This window comes from Anolis carolinensis, chromosome 1 (assembly GCF_035594765.1).
Source record: "Anolis carolinensis isolate JA03-04 chromosome 1, rAnoCar3.1.pri, whole genome shotgun sequence".
Classification (NCBI taxonomy): domain Eukaryota; kingdom Metazoa; phylum Chordata; class Lepidosauria; order Squamata; family Dactyloidae; genus Anolis; species Anolis carolinensis.
Window position 1 is genome coordinate 25,734,310 of NC_085841.1, and position 23,920 is coordinate 25,758,229.

The window sequence follows — 23,920 nt, forward strand, 5'->3', positions numbered from 1 at the left end:
AAAAGCATTTTAAAGGATTCCTCTGGAAATCCACTATTGTTGTTAGAATCACTTGAGAAAATAGTACTCTGCTTTTTTCAAAGAGAACTAGAAGCAAAAGCCTTACATTTCTGGATTTGTGCAGAAAAGATAAATGATGAAATGACTTCCTTTCCCCCCCTAAGTTCTTCATGATGCAGGAGAGGATTATATTGTCTTCCAGAAGCTGTTGTTTTGCAGGAAGTGCCAATTTTCCTACCATGGAATGATATCTTAGGACAGTTAGTCATAATCTTGGGCTAGCTAACTTCAGTGAAGCTTTGTGTAGCACAAACTACTTTAAACCATGGTCAGTCAGACTATGGTTTCTTAACTCACTGTTTCATTAAATTGTCATTAGCCCATGTTAATAATGGTAATCTGAAATATGAATTGTGCTACTACGTGAAAGGGAAATGTTAATGTCCCTACAATACAGCTCATAACTGAGCTAATCTATCTTTATTTATCAAGTTAAACTAAAGAAATTTCCTGTCTCTTTTTGCCCATGTGTCTAACTACTGTAGCTATATCATGAATACTTAAATTTCTTTACAGAAGCTCCATGGTGTGTGGGAGGACCCTTCAATGTGTCTTTTCTTTCCCTCTTGTAATCCCTAGAGTGGCTGAGAACTGTACTTATCTTTGAGGCTGAATGTAGCAAAAGGACATGCAGTATCATAAGCAGTGAATTATGTTGCATATAGAACAGGAGTGGGAAAAGTACAACCCCTGGACTCCATTTGTATGGCTCTTGAAGCCCCTTTTACAATCCACCAAGGTCCTCCAATTTTTTAAAAACAGTTGTCCTTATTTGGAACAATCTTACCAAAATAACAGATGCACAGAAATTCTCCCAAACATGTGAAAATGTGCACAAGGTATGGCAAATTGTGAATTGTTTTGTGTGGGATATGAAGACAGAGGAAAAAAAACTTACTGTATCTGATGAAATGTAAAATATTTAAGATTAGTTGGATTTTCTGCTTGGGTTCAGAGAGATTGGAAAAGCAATACAGTGACATCAGTGTTTTAGCTGGAAGAGACAGAAGGAAGCATGTTGAAATTGGGTGTTGTCTACATTATGTATCTTGACTAGGACAATTTGATGCAGTTTTCCTTGGACTTGTTTGAGATTCAGAAAGAGATAATAGAAAATTAACATTATACAATCTAAAACACAGATTTACATTTATTTATAAGTCCAAAGAACATCACAGGAAGACATACCAAAGTGGACGTCTCTGGAAAGAACATAGTTTATTTTGGTTCTGTGACTAATCCTTTCACTCCAGAGCGGCAGCCTGAGAATATTTGCTATGAACTATTTTGATGTCATGGAATTGATGTGTCAGATCAGTTGCTTGTCATTTCTCCACTGAACTTGCTGTGGAAAATTCACCCAGACTAAGAAGCTGCATTTTATTTCCTGTGTGATCCTCTACTTGACTTATTTTCACATTAGTATGCTTGAGGTACTAAAAGCTTAAATAAATACAAGCACCCTTAAGAAATTTATTTTTATCTGATAATACAATTGAGCGAAGCATTGAAATACATTTTGCTGTGTGTTTTATTTTTAACCATTGCACTATTTCTATACTCTCACTTTGGATCTTTTAATGGACTTGTCACAAACATCAGTGGCAAACTACTAACCTCTGTTGTTGTTGTTGTTGTTGTTACTGTTATTTGTCCTCGGCTTTTTCTCTCCACAAAGGACACTCACAGCAGCTTACATCAAAGGCATTTTAATACAATTTAAAATCCAAAAATATACAGACATTAAATAGAATTAAACATTAATGATATCAAGAATTAACCGTTAAAATCCTTGAAACAGATTAAAAACTTATTCAAAGCTAAAACCACAGCACCCCTGACTTGATCTTAAAAACCTTCTTCTTTAAAAGCCTTCCTGAATAAAAAGGTTTAACAAATACTGTTAGTTTGAAAGGTATTTTAAGAATCTGCAAAATATTTATTGATGACGCCATTTTCTTTGGTTGCCAGAGTTTTTGTGCAAAAACACCTTTGAAGGCTACATGCTTCCAGTATGGCCTCACTGTGCATCTACACAACCAGGAGTCTACCAGTAATGTGCCTATACTATGCCCTAGGAATAATGGGATCTCCTAATGGTCTGGTTTGCAATGTATAAACAGATGCAGGAGTAATTATGGCATCCAGACTTCTGTAGCATGACTAATTGTATATGGTCTGATTTTCTGTTCCTAAACTTCAAGTAGCATATAGACATTAAAAATATGGCAAAGAAGACTGAGGTCTACCATGATCAATATATGTTGCATGTGGGCAACTCGTGTATTGTTTTCAAACATCCAAACAGGCATCCAGTACAATACCTATGGTTTTCTGTCAGACAATTATATGTGTGTTGTGTGATGCATATGTGTCTTACACATTTACCATACCTTTATAATGTCACTGGAAATAAATACAACTAGATTTTACCATTGTGCCAGCTTGTATGTCTGCAAGAGAACTAGTTAAATCAGTGCACTGTGTGGATACGATTGACAATAAGACTCCTGTTGATAATTGTCAGTGTTAATGTTTATTCAGATGAGCTAATGTGTCAGTCGTACTTTATTTAACCTGTCTGCTTCCAAAGATGGCTAGAATTGCATGAGTGATCTTGTCAACGCTGGTTTACAATATGGTATTTTTAACTGGTAGATCAGCTGCTTCATATGATACAGTAAATAACCCAGATTCTTCTAAAGTGGTAGGAACTGCAAGTTATATATTCAGTTTAATCTACATTCTGAAGTATTGTGCAGATAGTATTTCATAATACTGCCAAATGCATTTGAAAATAAAATTTTTCCCCTTTCAAACTGGGAAACTGAATACTAATTCAATATCTCACTATTTTATTTGGGAACGTATGAAGATGATTGATAATATATGTGCATGATTTATTTTTATTAAAATGCTGTTTGAATTTAGATATTAAGGTAGATTGTATGGCATTTTCTGTGCTGAAAGTCGTTTAAGAGGAAAAGTGGAGTATGATTTATGCATTTATATTTAACATGGGGAATGGTTAGTAACATGTTGACAGATTAATCATGCAAATAAACAAGACACTTTAGGGGTATTTTTCAGGACATGACCCTGAGCATGTTGGGAAAAAAACAGTTAGAATCATAGAATCATAGAATAGTAGAGTTGGAAGAGACCACATGGGCCATCTAGTCCAACCCCCTGCTAAGAAGCAGGAAATCGCATTCAAAGCACCCCCGACAGATGGCCATCCAGCCTCTGCTTAAAAGCCTCCAAGGAAGGAGCCTCCACCACGGCCCCGGGGAGAGAGTTCCACTGTCGAACAGCTCTCACAGTGAGGAAGTTCTTCCTGATGTTCAGGTGGAATCTCCTTTCCTGTAGTTTGAAGCCATTGTTCCGTGTCCTAGTCTGCAGGGCAGCAGAAAACAAGCTTGCTCCCTCTTCCCTATGACTTCCCTTCACATATTTGTACATGGCTATCATGTCTCCTCTCAGCCTTCTCTTCTGCAGGCTAAACATGCCCAGCTCTTTAAGCCGCTCCTCATAGGGCTTGTTCTCCAGACCCTTAATCATTTTAGTCGCCCTCCTCTGGACGCTTTCCAGCTTGTCAACATCTCCCTTCAACTGTGGTGCCCAAAATTGGACACAGTATTCCAGGTGTGGTCTGACCAAGGCAGAATAGAGGGGGAGCATAACTTCCCTGGATCTAGACGCTATTCCCCTATTGATGCAGGCCAGAATCCCATTGGCTTTTTTAGCAGCCGCATCACATTGTTGGCTCATGTTTAACTTGTTGTCCACGAGGACTCCAAGGTCTTTTTCGCACACACTGCTGTCAAGCCAGGCGTCCCCCATTCTGTATCTTTGATTTCCATTTTTTCTGCCGAAGTGAAGTATCTTGCATTTGTCCCTGTTGAACTTAGTTTTGGCCCATCTCTCTAGTCTGTCAAGATCGTTTTGAATTCTGCTCCTGTCTTCTGGAGTGTTAGCTATCCCTCCCAGTTTTGTGTCGTCTGCAAACTTGATGATCGTGCCTTCTAACCCTTCGTCTAAGTTGTTAATAAAGATGTTGAACAGAACCGGGCCCAGGACGGAGCCCTGCGGCACTCCACTTGTCACTTCTTTCCATGATGAAGACGACGCATTGGTGAGCACCCTTTGGGTTCGTTCGCTTAGCCAATTACAGATCCACCTAACCGTAGTTTTGTCTAGCCCACATTTTACTAGTTTGTTTGCCAGAAGGTCGTGGGGGACTTTGTCGAAGGCCTTACTGAAATCCAGGTACGCTACATCCACAGCATTCCCTGTATCGACCCAACTCGTAACTCTATCGAAAAAAGAGATCAGATTAGTCTGGCATGACTTGTTTTTGGTAAATCCGTGTTGACTATTAGCAATGACCGCATTTGTTTCTAAGTGTTCGCAGACCACTTCCTTAATGATCTTTTCCAGAATTTTGCCTGGTATTGATGTGAGGCTGACCGGACGGTAATTGTTTGGGTCGTTCTTTTTTCCCTTCTTGAAGATAGGGACCACATTCGCCCTCCTCCAATCTGCTGGGACTTCTCCCGTTCTCCAAGAACTCTCGAAGATAATTGCCAGTGGTTCTGAAATAACTTCCGCTAGTTCCTTCAGTACTCTTGGGTGTAGCTGATCTGGCCCTGGGGACTTGAATTCGTTTAGAGAAGCCAAGTGTTCCTGGACAACCTGTTTCCCTATTTGGGGTTGGATTTCCCCCAATCCTTCATCCATTCCATGTTGCTGAGGTTGAAGATGGCTTTCTTTTTCTGAGAAGACCGAGGCAAAGAAGGTGTTAAGCAGTTCTGCCTTTTCCCTATCCCCTGTCGCCATCACCCCATCTTCTCCTTGCAATGGCCCTATCGCCTCCTTTTTCTTCCTTTTTCTACCAACGTAAGCAAAAAAGCCTTTTTTGTTGTTTTTTATGTCCCTGGCAAGCCTGAGCTCATTTTGCACTTTAGCCTTGCGAACCTTTTCCCTACAGGTGTTGGCTATACGTTTGAATTCTTCTTTGGTGATTTCTCCCCTTTTCCACTTCTTGTGCATGTCACTTTTGAGCTTTAGCTCAGTTAGAAGTTCTTTGGACATCCATTCTGGCTTCTTTGCACTTGTCTTATTTTTCTTCTTTGTTGGCACTGTTTGCATTTGCGCCTTGAGTATTTCACTTTTGAAAAACTCCCATCCATCCTTAACTCCTTTGTTTTTTAATATCGGCGTCCATGGAATGCCGCTCAGTAATTCATTCATTTTTTGGAAGTCAGCTCTCTTAAAGTCCAGAATGCGTGTTTGACTTGTCTTAGTTTCAGCATTCCTTTGTATTGCAAACTGCAGGAGCACATGGTCACTTGCCCCTAAGGATCCAACCACTTCAACTGTATTGATCAGGTCTTCCACATTTGTTAAGATTAGATCAAGAGTTGCTTATCCCCTTGTTGCCTCTTCTACCTTCTGGACCATAAAATTATCTGCAAGGCAAGTGAGGAATTTGTTGGACTTTGTACTCTTGGCTGAGTTTGTTTTCCAGCAGATATCGGGATAATTGAAATCGCCCATGACTACTATATCTCTTCTTTGTGCCTGTTTGGTCAGCTGTTGACAGAAGGCTTCATCAAGTCCTTCATCCTGACTCGGAGGTCTGTAGTAGACACCCACGACAAGATCTTTTTGAGTCCCGGTTCCCTTGATTCTTATCCAGATGCTTTCAAGCTGGTTTCCCGGATTACTGTCTCGCATTTCTTCTGCAACGTAACTGTTTTTGACATATAAAGCTACTCCCCCTCCTCTCCCCTTTGTTCTATTTCTGTGAAAGAGGTTATAGCCCTCAATGGTTAAATTCCAGTGATGGGAGTCATCCCACCAGGTTTGAGTTCATTACTCAAGTCAGGTGAAAATAAAAAGGGCAATTGCATTTCCAAATTTGTCATTAGCTAGATGAAACCTCAGTGATGAAGGACAGTAAAAGATTTTTAAAACCATAATTTTAGGCCTTTTGCAGTTTTTTATGAATTGACATTACACACATATTGCTATTTTATTTTGATATTTCTGTGTAAACATGAGCTAGAGACTCATTAAAATAGATGTAATTGATAAACCCTCAACACAACCAAGGATTTCTGTGTTGTTTATACATATTGTAAAATAATTGTGTAGAATTAATGCTGTGCCAAAATATGTAAAGATTTGTTTTAATATTCCTCACTTTGACATATCTCTTGTCCTGATTTACTTGTACAGTTATCTTTTTAAAAGAAAGAATTACAGTAAATTTTACGATCTTATATTTATTATCCTTTGCTGCCCCCTACAGGTCCAATGATGTAGATCTTTGGAGCAAGGTAAGAGAAAGCTGCAAAACTGAAATGAATATTTTAAATGTTTGGCCCCAAAATAGGATTTTTAAATGCAATATTTTGATGTAATTTATACTTGTATCTTACTAGGTCATGATTTGTTCAAAGTTTATTGCTTTTAATTATTGCTTTTAATTGAAGTCAGGCAGGCTCCCTCCCTCCTATCTTTCCGTAGGAAAGTTAAAACTTGGTTGTGGGTCCAGGCTTTCGAATAACAATTAGCAGCACTAATTATTATTATGTACACTGGAACTCAATTGACAGACCCAATCTTTTAGACTCGAACATGCCCATCTGTATTTTATAAGTGTTTTTATGAATGTTTGATGTAATTTAATAACTTTTTAATTGATTCACAATGTATTGTACAATTTTATATATGTGTTTTATTGTAAGCCGCCCTGAGTCCCCTATTGGGTGAGATGGGCGGGATATAAATATTGTAATAAAATAAATAATAAATTGATTATTGTAATATGAAAAGACAATATTTATCCCTTCCCCCCAGTAATAATAATAATAATAATAATAATAATAATAATAATAATAATAATTATTCTTATTATTATTATTATTATTTATTACCCTGTTTCCCCGAAAATAAGACATCCCCAGAAAATAAGACTTAGTAGAGATTTTGCTGAATTGCTAAATATAATGCCTCCCCCAAAAGTAAGACTTAGCAAAGTTTTTGTTTGGAAGCATGCCCGCCAAACAGAACACCAGAGCATGCAGGATCAGTAAATGTAAGTACCATAGATTGTTGTACATGGAAATAATGGTAGGAACAAGAAAGTCTTGATAGGATTCACAGTTTATCTCGTTATGCTGGTTTATGATGACAACTACTGTACAGTATATAATAAATGTGAATTCTTCATGGAAAAATAAGACATCCCCTAAAAATAAGACCTAGCACATCTTTGGGAGCAAAAATTAATATAAGACACTGTCTTATTTTCGGGGAAACACGGTATAGTTGTTGTTGTATTATTATATCCTGCCCCATCTCCCTGAAGGGGCTCGGATCAAGCCCAACGTAAACAAGTATTTCAAAACTAATCTAATCTCCCTGGGGAGAGAGTTCCACAATGTATCGATATGTAAAAGAGATAGAATTTGGCTAAAGTATTCAGATGTTTTTGAACTGCATCTACAGCATTTCTCAACAGTGGATGTCTTAGCTGAGGTTACTGGGAGTTGAAGTCCCACCCATGCCTTAGGTCTGTTAAAAAACACATTTGACTGTGCCAAAGCACAAAGTGTAGTGTGTGTATATGTGTGTGGAAGGATGGGAATCTAACTACTGTGTCATGTGTGCAGAAAGCTCTATCAAGCTGGAATGTTATGTGGCAGTTCCACATACACCATGGAGCTGCTACCCACCCTGCTTTCACTAAGAACGTGCAAGGAACTATACATAGGAAAGGGTACTTAAAATGTCCCTCATGTGCAAATGGAACAGCCACATACAATCTCTGACAATTTAAATTTTCGTGAATATTTCCTAACTGTGTATAAAAGTGGTGAAGAAGGGGAGGGATGAATGAACTATTGCTTTTGAGTAGACCCACATAATAAGTCTACAGGTTTTAAATGTATATATTTTGAGTATTTACATTTCTGAGATAAGTGACTTGCAAGACAACCAGACACAGGATCCACATTTCCTGTTTATATCTGATTGTAGTGTATAATGAACTTTCACAAGGTATTTTGTCCTCTCCCTCCTCCTCCTGTCCCTCCTGCCAGAGGAAGAAAGCAGGCGAAGCTTGGAAGGTGTCCCGCCGCTGTTCCTCGCAATCCCTCTCTTCTCCCTCGGCAGGCTGGCTCTGGAGGGAGAGGAGGAGGAGAAAGAGGACAAGCGAGGCTTAGAAGGAGCCCCGCCACTGTTCCTCGTGATCCTCCTCCTCTTCTCCCTCGGCAGGCTGGCTCTGGAGGGTGATGAGGAGGAGGAGGAGGACAAGCGAGGCTTGGAACATGCCCCGCTGCTGTTCCTCACAATTCCTCTCCTCTTCTCCCTCGGCAGGCTGGCTCTGGAGGGAGAGGAGGAGGAGAAAGAGGACAAGCGAGGCTTGGAAGGTACCCCACCGCTGTTCCTTTGCTTCCTGCTCGCCCTCCTTCGCTTGTTGGCTTACTCATCGGGCCGGCTCCCGGCAACAAGGGTAGAACTAGGACCCAGCCTGGTGAGTGAGTGAATGAGCGAGGGCGAGCAGCAAAGGCCCTACCTCGCTCACTCACTCACCAGGCCGGTCCCGGCAGCAACGGCAGCAGTGGCAGCAGACCCAGGACCCGGCCTGGTGAGTGAGCAAGAGAGCAGGGGAAAACGGCTGCCACCACCTTTGCTGCGCTGGCCCAGGAAGGGGTGAACGAGGGCGCCCCAGGCATCAAATAATACGGAGTGTCGGATAAGCGGAAGTTGGATAAGCAGGGCTCTACTGTACTAGGCTTTAATAAAATTTCAGGATAATAAGATCTGAAATATACACATCTAATTGATTTTGATCAAGGGTTAATTTGGCACATTTTAGTATTCCTCCATGTACACAAATTGGGAGCTTTGAAAATATCCTCTCCCGAACACATGCCCCTCCTATTAATATTTACTACACTTTATTTATGATAAATATGATAGGAGGTATGGTTGGAATTACCTGTACATTTTACTCAAACTGGCTGCGATCCAGCTGTTCATTTTATTAAAAGGATATTTAAAAATTCACATTTGTAATTCTATATTTGGAAGTTTTTTTCACTTAGAAAATGCAAGCAAACAAACCTAAAAACACTTAATGCTGTAGGATGGCTTCCTATAGCATCCTGCACCAATAAAATAAGATTTAGAAAATAACTTGCAGTCACTGAGAAATAATCTGTAGAGAATTAAAAAGCTTAGTTGGGTTTTGTGCTCCTCAGGCTTTATAACTGGATGAATAAAATACGACCACGTAAAGATATTTCCCACGTCTACCAAAAATGGGTAAATAATAGAACACAAACAAGGAGAAAAATACAACTTTGCATTGTGTGGTAGTAATAAAAAATCCTCCTCTCCATTATCTTAAAGCTTTCTTTGACAATCAAAAACTGGATCCAAAGAGTTATTCTGTAATCAAGAACCAGTTTCAGGGAGACATAGAAACCACCATAATAGAAGCAGGGTGTGCACCGAGACAAAAGACTTCCTGTTCCATTCTTCCTAGCCTCACTGAGATTGAACAGTTAGTTGTTATTTTTATTTTTTATTTTGTAAAACTAAAATACTTAGTTGAATATATTACAGAGAAATTATAGGAAACTCTTAATTTAACCCCCCCCCCCTGGCCCATCCCCTCAATGCAACGATTTAGGCAAATTAGTAAGATACATGAATTCAGTCAGGGAGAGACTTTCTTATTTCTCTCCTTCAATATACAGCATGGTATGCAGCATACATACATCTTGAAGAAACATTTTCAAAAAAGCTTTCCTTTTAAAAAGTGAATTGCTATGATGTGGCATTGAATAATACCTTAGTGGAGAGATGCTTTATTATTTGTAGAATTCAATTTCAGATACTATTTGCCCTTGCTTGCTACTCTTGGCTGCAATGTACGATTATTCTGTCTTAACAGATAACAGAACTGTTGTACAAGGATGGACGTTATTGCCAGACGCCTCCAGGACCAACTGGTAGAGTTTCAATTTCTATGATTGTAACTTATCCACAAATCCGTTCTTCTGTGTAATGATGGGCTTGAGGGATTACAACCGTAAATACTGATTACTTCTTTTTGAAAGTGAAATTTGAAAACATGTTGGGTAAAATCTTTATCCAGATGATCACAGTATATTTTATGGAATCCTTCAGATTTTATTAGGGATCCCCCCTTTTAATTAAAAATGTTCTTCATTTGAATGTGTTAAGTAAACTAGAGATGACTGCAATTCTGATAATATAATCAGAACATTTTGCAAATGTGAGCACATTTCTCGGTAGCAAAAAGATATTCAAACATGGTTTTTAATTATTTTTGTAATATTTTACAGCAGAAGAGTGTGGTGTGACAAATATACTACGATTTGAAGCAGCTGACATGATCTGCTGAAAATTGTTAAAAATATAAATGCAGAGTGCATCATTACGTGTTTCTCTTATGGAAAGCTCATTACTTTTTCTTTGTGCTCCTATACATTTTATGCTTGAGTGCCAAAGAAAATTAGTGCTGTTAGCTATACAGCATCTTTTGTTAATCTTGATTCTCATTGGCTAATAAGCAACTCTCCACAGGATTATTGGATCTGGTTGTTAAAAATCATTTAATGCTCTTTATTGTGTTCACTCACTAGCTGAGGTAAGCATTGTAAATAATGTGAAATATACAGAGTTGTGTACACAGCGCTTTAGGAAGCTCTCTTTATTTCCTTTTGAATGAATGACAAAATATTTATGGCAACTATTTTGGGGTAGTGGGCTGGAGAGTGGGGGGGAGGCCTTGGGCAGTACTGCTTCTGTCACACAGCAGTGGAAAAAATAGATTGAAGAAAGATTCTGTACTGAAAAGCTGTCACTGGGTTTGAAAATAATTAATATTCCTTTCACTCACCAGTTAGATATGTGCTCCCAAACCACATAATCTCTATGCCTCAGTGATCATTGTTGCCATTTCAGAGCCTCTCATCAGGGTGACATCTCACACCAAAATGATTTCTTATAAATTAATCTTGATAACATGACAGTGTCAGTAATTTTAGTGGAATGCTTTCTCTTGTTTTTTCTTCCTCCACAGAAGCTGTTGGCTATTTTCTTTATAGTTTGATTGACAGCATGAGTGACTCAGAGGTACAGGCCAAGGAGGAGCGGTTGAGACAATACTTCCATCAGCTGAAGAAGATGGTACCATTTCATTTTTTGCTACATAATGCCTGTCCTGTCTGACATGTATCTATTAGATTTGAAATTGCAGCTTTTAAGTACAACCAGACCACTTCTCAATGACATGCAAGTGCTAGAGACTTAAATTATGTCTGAAATTTGTCTAACAGAAATTATCTCAGTTTGGTTGTGTTTTTAAAACTGGTGCAATTTTCTCCATCTCTTGGTACAGAACATAGTAATCTCTCCTCAAATCTTCAGAGGTATTCGCAACCTGCTGGACAACTACCATGTTCCTGAATTAATTAAGGTCTGTAGTGGTAAATTAAAATTTTGACTTTATGAATATGAAATACATGTATGTACTTCCTATACACAATTATCTTTAAAAGATTTCTGAATTATAAAACAAGCATCTTACACTTTTTCCTTAATTCCAAAGTATATTTGTTTTGGACAGAGAAATGTAAAGCTCTAAATGTGAGGGTAAGGGGAGATGAGGAAACAGAACAGATTCCTGAATGCTAAGAGCATGTTTAGAAACCTTTTTGTGACATCCATTTGTCCCACTTTGTAATTAGCTTATTGTGTTTATTTGGTTTGTTTATATTCAAATATACTATTATACATATGTTGTATTTCAGGATGTAATTTTACTGATGAATAGAGAAACGTTATCTCAAGGAACTGCAGCAAAAGTACGTACAGTGCCAACCATACACATTTCTTTGTTAGTAATCTAATTTTTCTAAAAGATACTTAACTTCTGAGATATCTATCTTATTTTATTGTGCATTTGAGTAATTTTGGGTTTCCTAAAATATCCTGATGTTAACAATAGTAACAATATCTTTCTATTAAGGAGGATAACTAGTTGGTGTTCTTTGCTTTTTTTAATTATTACCTTAGATAATGATTGAAATATGTTCAATTTTTAAAATAAATAGTTCATTGACATGAGATGTTTGTTGCTGCAGCTGAGTTTCCCTGTTTAGAAACAAAGTTGCTCACAATTACAAATTAGTTCCCATTCTAGTGGCAATTACTAGTAACTGTTGTGGAGACCTACATGGCAAGGTGGGATGGGTCATGAATATGCAATGGGAAAACCCAGTTAAGAGGTTCTGAATAGGGTGAATCCTGGGATAATAGGAAGACTTGGTTCTAAGGATTTTTGTCAGATTTGTTCATCCTTACAGATAACAGAAATCTCAAAGTAGCTGTAGGAGGAGAGAAGCTACAAAGGTGTTGCATTAGGCTGTGCTATACCTAGATGACTGAATGAGCATCTGTTGGGGGTACTTCATTTGTGTTTTTCCTGCATGGCAGGGAGTTGGGCTGGATAGCCCATTTGCTCTCTTCCAGCTCCCTGATTCTGTGATTCTAGTGTAAGCAAACTCAAATATAAAGAAACTACAGTATATTTTAACTAGCATCAAGAAGTTATAGAGAGTGTATATTCCTGTTTGAATGGGGCTTTGTCTGCTCTTCCCAGAACAGTATAAAAGATTACTTGTGTTATATTGTTGTCTTCCTGTGTCTTAGTTTGCTGGACTTGCTGCATCTGATTTGGAGGAGAAACTGGAACAACTAAAAACTGAGAATCAACCTGTTCAAAATGTCCTGAAACAGCTTATATTTGTTCTGTGCTCAGAAGAGGTAACTTCCGAAAAGTTGTGTGTTGCACTGCCATCATTTAGTATACATTTAAATGAATGATAGTGAATTTTGTTTACCTAGAAACACCATTGTACACGACACCTCAGATAATACAAAATGAAAGACAAATCATCGCCCCAGATAGCTGACATTTAGCAGTGAAAAGGAGTTAGGTGCCCAGATGTTTTGGCCTTCAACTCCCAAAAGTCCTAATAGCTGGTAAACTGGCTGGGATTTCTGGGAGTTGTAGGCCAAAACACCAGGGGATCCACAAGTTGAGAACCACTGAGTTAGGGAAAGAGAGGAACAAGTAAATGTAGTGAGATACTAATATAAATAAATGTAGTTGCATTTATTTAAACAATGCCTATGACAAGCCTTAAGTATAAGAGAGCAAGGGAAAGGGCTCTTCTATGAATGTTGGTTTTTGTCCTTGTAAATCAGAGTAACAAGTAAAAAAAGTCATTTCAGTTCATTTCAGTTACTTCTTGAATGGCATGTTTTGGGATCGCTCTGGTCTGTTAATGATTATCTGCAAAGTGAATGATAGTAATAGCTGTGAAAGGTTTATCATACTTGCCAAATGTCCTTTCAAGCTACGGCTCTGGTCTCTTACATCTAGATTGTCAAGGAACTGATACATGCATAGTCATTTGCAAGTCAAATATTACAAGGTGGTTAATGTGGGGATTGAAATTCCATTTTCCTGCTGGAGAAAAGCTTTCTGAGATAAAGAGGCTCGTGCCTTCATCAGCAGGCATCCAGCTGTAGTTCATATTTTTGTATAGGTCTGCAATTTACTGTGTATTTTCAGACTTTGGTCCAATTTCTTGTTTGTGTGGTAGTGTCATAATTCCTGTGATTTTATAGCAAGCTAGAATATCATTAACCTTGCAGCTTATGTTCTGTAATAACTAAAATTTAGACTGAAAACAGGGTTGACTTCTTTTTGTTACTTGATAGGAGAACAGCAATGGGAAAAGCTTTACATTACCTCTGTTCATACATATTGGAACCACTGCAATATGTTGAAGATGTGTTATGTATAACAAAGCAATGTTTAAAAGAATGTATGTCAATGTGATTTTAAAAGTTTTCCCCTTCACCACCATTACCAGCCCCTCTCCACATTAAAATAAAAGAATAATAATAAATAATAATAACTTTATTTTTATATCCCGCCTCCATCTCCCCGCAGGGACTCAGGGCAGCTAAGATGGGGCCAAGCCCAAATACTCACAATAAAACCAAATAAAATACATTCATAAACACAACATCATTAACAAATAATATTAAAACAAAGCAAAACATATTAGCACACAATAACATAGTAATAAGATAAAATAGGAGGCCACCAGTTAAAAGCAGAACAAAGATTAACCTAAAAACAAACTGGGCCAATGAGGGTTTGACTAGATAAGTTAATGTATATTTAAGAAAGAAACCTTAATAGCAATTATATTCATCTGTAAGATGTTCAGTAAAGCATATAAACCACTTACATAACAGAGGCTTAGAACAGACCAACTGAGGCCACTTGCTAAAACGGTTGTATTTTTATTTTATTTATTTTTTGCAAATGTAAAGCACATTAGCTTTTAACAAGCAGCACACAGGCTATGCACACATAACTAAAAGTAGTTTCAGAGAAAATGATGCAATACAAAATGTCACAAGACTTTTCTAATTCATGTCTTTTGTTCATGCTCCTCCTAGAATTTGCAGAAAGCCCTTGAAGTGAAGGCCAAATATGAAGAGGACATGGTTGTTGGTGGCTATGCAGCCTTAATAAATTTGTGCTGTCGACATGATAATGCAGAGGAGGCAATGAACCTGAAAGAAGAACTGTAAGTACACCAGCATTGAAAGATGTCACAGAGATTTATGCTGATACATAGACCTTATTGAATTAAGTAGGTTGAGTATTAACCCCCCTCATACATTTTTAATTAGCTTTTCCCCCGATAAAAATATTTTGCTGAAATTCAAGATTGGTTGGAACAAGTTGTCACGATTACATAATCACTTTTGAACACACATGTTTGTCAGTGGTGTTCTGGGTTGTTTTTTAATACATCCATTTTTGATGTGATCTTAGCAGCCAACTTGGTGTTCAGTTTTGGTTTCTGAGCTGGGTAGTATATCTGGATTACAGTGCTTATAAATAACACAACATTTTAATACCTGGCTTGTAGGCATTACCTTTTTGAGACAGTTTATAGAACAATATCTAGATTACAAAAATTAGCTCCTAATTAATACCTGTGATGCTCTCTTTGCCATGTGGCCACATGCTTTATGAATCCTTACATTCTCCTTTATTTTTTACATTTTAGTATTAAATAGTAAATATTTTTCTTCAGGATTGTACATTGCTGCATTAGGGTTAATATGAATTTATTTATTTGTATAATTATTTAGTTTTGAGATTGTGGCTTTAGTTGGGCTTTCTAAGCATTTATTTTATTGTTTATCGACCCCTGGTCATTAAAGGAATACTAGACTTCAGTATTGTAATTGAAATAAGGCATTTTTAGCAAGAGACAGAAAATTTGCAATGTTGCCATTTGGTGTATGTTAAAAATGTTGTAGAAGTTTGAATGAGTCTTTGAAATTGTATCTTCTCACATGTTTGCTTACCAATGAATTTGCATAGACTGAGTCTGAGGATCCTTTATTTATTTTATTTATTTCCAATATTTCTACCCCGCCCTTCTCCCCGAGGGGACTCAGGGCGGCTTACACAACTGGCAGGATCAATACCAGTATATCAAAATACAATAAAATAATACAACAGTTAAAATACTTAAATAACATAATAAAATACAATATATAAAAGATTTAACACAGTGCAACACCGAACATATATGCCAGTCATCCATCAGATCTTGGCCTCCCTCCAAATGTTTTTGTACTACAGCTCCTATAATCCCTAACATTGTACATGCTATTTGAATATTGTGGGAGTTGAAAATATCTGGGAAGCCAATATTTTCTAGTATATATAGTCTATATAGATTTGGTGTGCTTATGTGCATTAATATGTATGGTGATTACTGCACACCACTATGACTAAGGAGGACTAATTATTAACAGTGGAACAGGCTCTTTGCAAACATAATGCTGTGTTTATAGATTTTGTATATACAGTAGAGTCTCACTTATCCAACACTCGCTTATCCAACATTCTGGATTATCCAACGCATTTTTGTAGTCAATGTTTTCAATACATCATGATATTTTGATGCTAAATTCATAAATACAGTAATTACTACATAGCATTACTCCTTATTGAACTACTTTTTCTGTCAAATTTGTTGTATAACATGATGTTTTGGTGCTTAATTTGTAAAATCATAACCCAATTTGATGTTTAATAGGCTTTTCCTTAAACTCTCCTTATTATCCAACATATTCGCTTATCCAACATTCTGCCGGCCCGTTTACGTTGGATAAGTGAGACTCTACTGTATTATGTTTTGTATTGGCCGGTGACCATGTTGGCTGTGGAATTCAGGTATGAACACATCATATGACATGCAGGGCATGACGAATCCAAGGCTGGAGTTAAAATTTCTGGAAGAAACATTAATAACCTTAGGTATGCAGATGATACCACTCTGATGGCCGAAAGCGAGGAGGAGCTGAGGAGCCTATCACCAAGGTGAAAGAAGAAAGTGCAAAAGCCGGGCTGCAGTTAAACATCAAGAAAACCAAGATCATAGCAACCAGACCAATTGACAACTGGCAAATAGAGGGAGAAAACGTGGAGGCAGTGACAGTCTTTATATTTCTAGGTGCGAAGATCACTGCAGATGCAGACTGCAGCCAGGAAATCAGAAGACGTCTACTTCTTGGGAGGAGAGCAATGGCCAACCTTGACAAAATAGTGAAGAGCAGAGACATCACACTGGCAACGAAGGTCCGCATAGTCAAAGCAATGGTATTCCCCATAGTAACCTATGGCTGCGAGAGCTGGACCATAAGAATGGCTGAGCGAAGGAAGATAGATGCTTTTGAACTTTGGTGCTGGAGGAAAATCCTGAGAGTGCCTTGGACCGCAAGAAGATCCAACCAGTCCATCCTCCAGGAAATAATGCCCGACTGCTCACTGGAGGGAAGGATATTAGAGGCAAAGTTGAAGTATTTTGGCCACATCATGAGAAGACAGGAAAGGTTGGAGAAGATCATGATGCTGGGGAAAATGGAAGGAAAAAGGAAGAGAGGCCAACGAAGGGCGAGATGGATGGACGGTGTCCTTGAAGTGACTGGCTCGACCTTGAAGGAACTGGGGGTGGCAACGGCCGACAGGGAGCTCTGGCGTGGACTGATCCATGAGGTCACGAAGAGTCGAAAACAACTGAACAAATGAGACGACGACGAACTTTCCTAAATTCTCCTCTTGAATTTTTATAAAATAATGAATATAAGAAAAGCCAATGTGATTTAGTGGTTTGAGTTTCTTGTATAACTCTAGAGGCCAACTTTCAGGTCCTCACTCAGCCATGGAATCCCATTGGGCAAGTCACATTCCCAGGTAAACTGAAGTAGCAATCTACGACTTGTGAGGCAATCCTTTTCCTGAGAAAAAGACAAAGGCAAAGCTTCCTTTGAACAAATCTTGTTAAGAAACCCTATGATATGATCTTAGGATCCCCATCAGTTGGAAATAACTTGAAAGCCGCACAGTAACAACAAACAAACAACAGTGAATATAAGACACAAAAATAGCTTGAAAGCTGAGTTAGCTGGAATGCACTGAAACAGGACAATTAAAATTCTGTTTCAAAAAGAAAAAAACAGTATAAAAGGCAGTCATAAAATAGATTACAAGGATGAAGTGGGTATATCAATTGATTCTGTGTTTGTTTCACTTTTCATTAAAATGAATGGAACTTAAATTATGATGACTGACTTGTCTAATTGATTTTGATGGCATCTATGTGCAACTCTCTGAATCCAACAAGCGCCAAGGTTTCATTGACAGCAACACCCTCAGATTTCTTTTTTATTTTCTTTCATGAGTCCTCTGAATATCTTCAAAATATTTTTTTCTTAAACCAAAGATTTTATGAAGATTTTAGATTTGGATGTCAACAGATGGCCAACTATACTTTTTTTACATAGCTCCTTAAGTTTTACCCAGTTTTTGTCCCTAGATGTTATTGAACAACACCTCCCATCATTTCTGATTGTCCCTTATGCAGACTGGGGATAATGGGAATTGCAAGCCAACAGCAGTTGTGGCTCTGAGGTTGGGGAAAGGTTAAAGGACTTTTTAAAAGCAGACATCATATCCAGAAACCTTGTATCTAAATTCAAACACCAGTATCTTGACTAATCATGATGTCTAATGATGAGGGATATAGGAGTTGTAGTCCAGCATCTGGAGGGCCACATAAAATGACATGGCAGGCTGGATTCAGCCCACAGGCCTTGAGTTTGATACATATGTTTTAGATGTTTTGGAGCACTGCTTGCCCCAAATTTCCACCATTGTACAAGTCATGCTGTATCCCATGCTTTTGCAGCTGTCACTCTAACCCAGCCACAAAATCCAGCGATGTACTTGCACTGAAATCCACTATCTTCATTGCCATCCACCAGAATCAGCAGCCTACCTATTTAGTTTAGGCTTTAATTGTATCCATAATTCAAAGTAAGCCAAATTGCATAGAGATATACGTCTAACAAAAAAGCCTTACACGGTTGTTGTTTTTCAGCATTAGAACAAAAACAAAGTTAATGAGGGTTTTTTTTACATATACTCTAGTTACCGAAAAGATTCATCTACTGCTCTGGATGCAAGGAAGTACTTGGCCTTGGTGAAAGTTTTGGGAAAATATGGCAGAATAGAAGGTAAGCCCTCTTACTTTCAGTATATATGTCTGCTGTATAATAAAGGTATTTTGCCAGTAGAATAAAAATGTGACTTTATATTAATGGTGTATCATGTCCTACAAAGTGCTTGAACATTTTGCATACAAATTTGCATGTGAATTCAACCAAAGATACTTGGACAGTGTAGGCCATTAGTTTTAATGGATTGGCAAGCTTGTCATTTACATTTGCACAGCTCAGTGCTTTTTGCATTTCTGCAGCTAGTTTTTATTAGCATTGCTGTTTGGAATGAGTTTGAAGATCATGACTTATGGCACAAATTGCGTATGTGCCTAGACTAATGGCTTTGTTTTTGCTTAAGAAGGTCTGAAGTCTGAACATAAAGCCTATAAACATAACCTTGCTATAAAGGGTCTGAGCACTCCAGAAAAAAAATCACAGCACACTGTAACTTTTGAATAAATATATATTGTAATATTAAGGTCTTATATTTATCTATTGAATGTTATTAACTTGGAATTTTAAGACCAAGAGATGAATGTTATTGTGGAGTTCATAATCTGTTCTACTGTATTTTAATTATGTTCAAGTTGTGTTTAATATATCTTTCTATGAATGCCATAGGTCTGATAATAAATAGAGTTTGTAAGATATTGTCATCATTAATTGGAAGGATAGATTGTGGAATCAACTGGTCACAGAAGATTTATACCCATTCCTTTTAATTAAAATTGCATGATGTAAAATTGGATTGCTTATTAGAGTGAGCTTTCTCCCCCCAAGATGTTAACATTAGATCATTGCTACCTATGCAATGGAAAGGTGGTATTGTCTTTCTTTTCTGAGACACACAGCATGCTCCAGAAAGCAGTTTCAAAAGATGAGCCTGCTTTTATGCAAAGTGGTCAAAACATTTTGCCTGTGCAATAATTAAGAACATTACCAAAAATGCTCTTATTCTACATACCAAAATGTTTGTTTCTGCCTTCCTAATGAAGCTTAATGAACCTAATGTTTTAACATGCACTCTCTCAGAAAGCTTTCATTGGCTCTCCTTGGCTAATTAGTATCGACACAGCAAACAGGCCCTATCGGTATCAGACCATTAGTCTGGCTGTATATGCAGTGTAAACACATCTTTATTATCTGGCCTCGTGACAAGCCATCTGCTGAAGAAACAATGGTGTGATTTAGCAGATGTTAGCACTGAACGATAAAAGCATCCATTTAGTAGGATCTTGTTGCTATAGGGCAGACTCTACAGGGTTATGCGGTGCAAAGTGGGCACACAGTTCCTATCTGTAATTTGTAGTCAAAGTTGCAGCAAAATGATAAAACCATGCTATTGTGGATTCATAATTGTAGTCTCGTTTAGAAATGCAAGTAGTAATTAACTTGAAATTGGCATTATACGCCAGAATTTACATTCCTGCTGGTTTTTGAAATGCTGTTTTAATAGCAGTTTGTTTTCTCTGTACATAAAATTACCTAAGGGGTCTTTTGTGGTGGTTCATTGTAGATGCTATTAACGTTTTAAAGGAGATGAAAGAGAAGGATGTCCCTATTAAAGATGGATCTGCCACATCCCTTTTCCACGTCCTTAATAGTGCAGCCTTACGAGGTGAAGTTGAAACAGTGAATCGGCTATTTGAGTCCATTGTGGCTCTGGGTTTATCAAAACCCACTGGAAACCTGTGTTCTCCTCTCATTACGGCTCATCTGGAAAAGTAAGTTGGTTGGACTTTGCTGTTCACTAAAGTAAAACAATATTATATATACATTCATTTATAAGTAAAAAAGATCAACTGTACCTTAACTCTAATACAAAAATTCCCTTCTCTGAAATAGAGTGGCAAAAGACTTAGTCTACTCAAGGAAATCCTTAAAGAAGCACCTACCCGCTGTACTCCCTCCACCACAGTGCCACTTCTGGACTTCCTTTAACATAGTGTATATTAGAGTGATTCAAATAGGAAACTTAAGGCATTCATAACCATGGCCAGATCCGACATCTTTAGGAAAGGGTGTTGCTAACATCAAGATCTGAACTGTGCAGATGCTTTCCTGGCCACTGCAGAAACCTGAGCTGTCAAGCTTGTGGTTGAATTGAAAAGCCCCCATGGTGCAACGTTGTATCTTCAAGGGGAATGTAACCCCTTGAACAATCTAAATCTCTGTTCCCTGATCTGCCTTTTCACTGACCAGGAGCACCTCTGTCTTCTCTGGAATAAATTGCAATGTGTTTGTCCTCATCCAGGCTGTTACTGATGATAAACAACTTCATTGCATTGAGGTATGAAGGAGGGGTAAGAGTTGGGCGCCATCAGCATATTAAAGACACTGAATCCATAAACTCCAGAGAACCTCTCAGTGATTTTTTGCACAAGCCAAAAGCCAAGTGAACTTGCGTCGCCCCACCTACTGGGTTTGCTCCTCCAGGAAGGAATAGAGCCATTATAAAACAATACCTGCAAGTTGCATCTCAGTAAAGTGGCCCAGAAAGTCACCATGGTCAGCAGCTGGATGTTCCTCTTTTCTAATCAGTGGGGCCTCTGTTCCTTCAGCAGTGGAAGCATTACTTTGAATCCAACCTGGTTTTACCAAGTCAAAACTGGAGCACTATAGACCTAGGAGAATAATGTTCCACTGTATAAAAACATATTTGCATTTTCAAAAGTGACAGAATGATTTAAAGTAGATGTAGGCATTAGGTTGAGAAATACTTTGTATTCTAAGAGCTACATAAAATCATTGTCATTAAGAGTTCAAAGGAAAGGAAAATATTTAGCAAATTTTCCTCTGTATATACCCATAATAGTTTCATAAAGAAATCACAGTCTTCATTCAAATGTGGTAAAAGGAACTAGAGATGGGATTTTATAGTCAGATATTTTTATTATAAGAGAATGAGATAATGCATTAAAATTAATTTTTAAATAGTTTCAAGATATTGTAGATTTCTATACCAAACAATTTGTATCTTGGAAAGATGCCTCATTGTGTACCATGTACCCAGCATTTTTTTTGTGTGTGTGTCAGAGCCTCCGGTGGCCTAGGGGATAAAGGCCTTGTGACTTTTGGGTTGGGTTGCTGACCTGAAGGCTGCCAGGTTCGAATCCTACCCGGGGACTGCGGATGAGCTCCCTCTATCAGTTGCAGCTCCATGCGGGGACATGAGAGAAACCTCCCACAAGGATGGTAAAACATCAAAAACATCCGGGTGTCGTCTGGGCAATGTCCTTGCAGACTGCCAATTCTCTCACTCCAGAAGCTACTCCAGTTGCTCCTGACATGAAAAAAAAGCATTTTTGTGTAGTAAGTGTTGTCTTCACATGCCAAAAATGTTGGTAAGAACACTAAGTTGATCACATCCTATAGTACAATCACAGATTTGCCACAAGGGGGCATAAATAGTTGATATAACTTACTCCAGTGGGGGGGGATCAAAATACTGTGCTTGGATGAAGTTCAGTGGAGGAAAATTTGTTCAGTATTGACTCTGTGAAAGAGAACATGGCTACATATCAGCACTAACAATTACACTAACTGTTCAATATGCTGCCTTTCTCAGTATTTAATTATATTATTATCAGTGGGGATTTTTCTAAGTACAGACATTCCCTGAATTACAAACATCTGACTTATAAACAATTCATAGTAAAGAATGGGGGATGAGACAACAGGAAGTGAGAAAAATCTATCCCTCGGAAAGGAAATTCACTCCTGAAAGAGTTATCATGGGGAAGAGGTGTTTCCACGAAGCTTTATCATCAATTCTTGTTTCCACAACAAGTCAAAATTTTCAAAATCCAATTATCACAGGGACAGAAAGTGAGGTGAAATCTTCTGAACGGGGGCACAGACAGCAAAACAAACACTACAGGGCTGTTAACCTTTCCCCATCTATCCTAAGCATGCATATATGTGATCACATGCACACACATGCACCTATCTGAAGGTACACTTAAAAATGTACTTGTTCCGAGTTACATTCAAATTCAACTTAAGAACAAACCTACCGAATCTGTCTTGTTTGTAACTTGCGTACTGCCTGTATATATGTGGAAATGTTCTTTTCAAGTTTTTGAAATAGAATTCATAGAGACAATTTTAATAATAATAATTAATAATAATAATAATAAACTTTATACCCTACCCCATCTCCCCAAGGGGACTTGGAGCAGCTTAAAACAAAATTTTGTCTCTTGATGGCTTCTGCTAAACATGGGGCAGACTATTTATTTATTTATTTATTTACAGTATTTATTAGGCTTGATCGATCCATGAAAAATTTGATTCTAAACTCGTTTCAAAACTAGAGGGGGCATTTTTTCGTTTTTGTTGCTAATAACGAATTTGGCCCCCAAAATTTTTCGAAATTAACGAAAATTCGTTATTTTCGAAATTAATTCGTTAATGGCGGACGCGCATGCGCGGTGGCCCGAAAACAGCCCGAAGGGGGGGGGGACTTAGGGGGCTCTCCCGCCCTCATTTTTTGAGTGATCTTCTTCAAACTTGGTACAGTGGTAGAACACATTTAACACTGATAGCTCACCAAAATGTGGAACGTTTCCCTTATCCTCTGATTTTTGGCAAATTTTCATAGCTTTTATAATAAACCATTTTTTAATAATTGCAGAAATCTGTTCCTGGTTTGAAAGTCTTATTTCCTGTTAAATTGGGTTGTCTTTACTGTGAAAGTCATTGCTCTACTTTAGAAACTTTGTTTTTGTGGCTGAAACTTTGTTAAATTGGTGTAGTCCCTGCATATGTGTGTGTGTAAAGGTATCCCTTGACGTTAAGTTCAGTCATGTCTGACTCTGGGGGTTGTGCTCACCTCCATTTCTAAGCCCAAGAGCCAGTGTTGTCCATAGACACCTCCAAGGTCATGTGGTCGGCATGACTACATGGAGTGCCATTACCTTCCCGCCACAGCGGTACCTATTCATCTACTCACATTGGCATGTTTTCAAGCTGCTAGGTTGGCAGAAGCTGGAGCTAACAGCGGGCGCTCACTCTGCTCCCGGGATTTGAACCTGGGACCTTTCAGTCTGCAAGTTCAGCAGCTCAATGGTCTTTGCCTTGGCTGCCTTCCAGATCAGGCTTATAACCAGCCTATTATGGGCCACAAATTAAAGAAAATTCA

General features: G+C 38.1%; 1 protein-coding gene across 1 annotated transcript in view; it reads left to right on the top strand.

Moving 5' to 3' along the window:
- lrpprc (leucine rich pentatricopeptide repeat containing) overlaps positions 1 to 23,920 on the top strand; it is a 170,616-nt gene that overhangs the window by 57,831 nt on the left and 88,865 nt on the right. Inside the window, exons 15-23 of the mRNA XM_008115714.3 lie at positions 6,377 to 6,404; positions 10,034 to 10,091; positions 11,189 to 11,295; positions 11,507 to 11,584; positions 11,919 to 11,972; positions 12,820 to 12,933; positions 14,650 to 14,780; positions 18,707 to 18,792; positions 20,294 to 20,501. Coding sequence (XP_008113921.1) covers positions 6,377 to 6,404; positions 10,034 to 10,091; positions 11,189 to 11,295; positions 11,507 to 11,584; positions 11,919 to 11,972; positions 12,820 to 12,933; positions 14,650 to 14,780; positions 18,707 to 18,792; positions 20,294 to 20,501 — 864 coding nt within the window. The remainder of the gene's footprint in view (positions 1 to 6,376; positions 6,405 to 10,033; positions 10,092 to 11,188; positions 11,296 to 11,506; positions 11,585 to 11,918; positions 11,973 to 12,819; positions 12,934 to 14,649; positions 14,781 to 18,706; positions 18,793 to 20,293; positions 20,502 to 23,920) is intronic.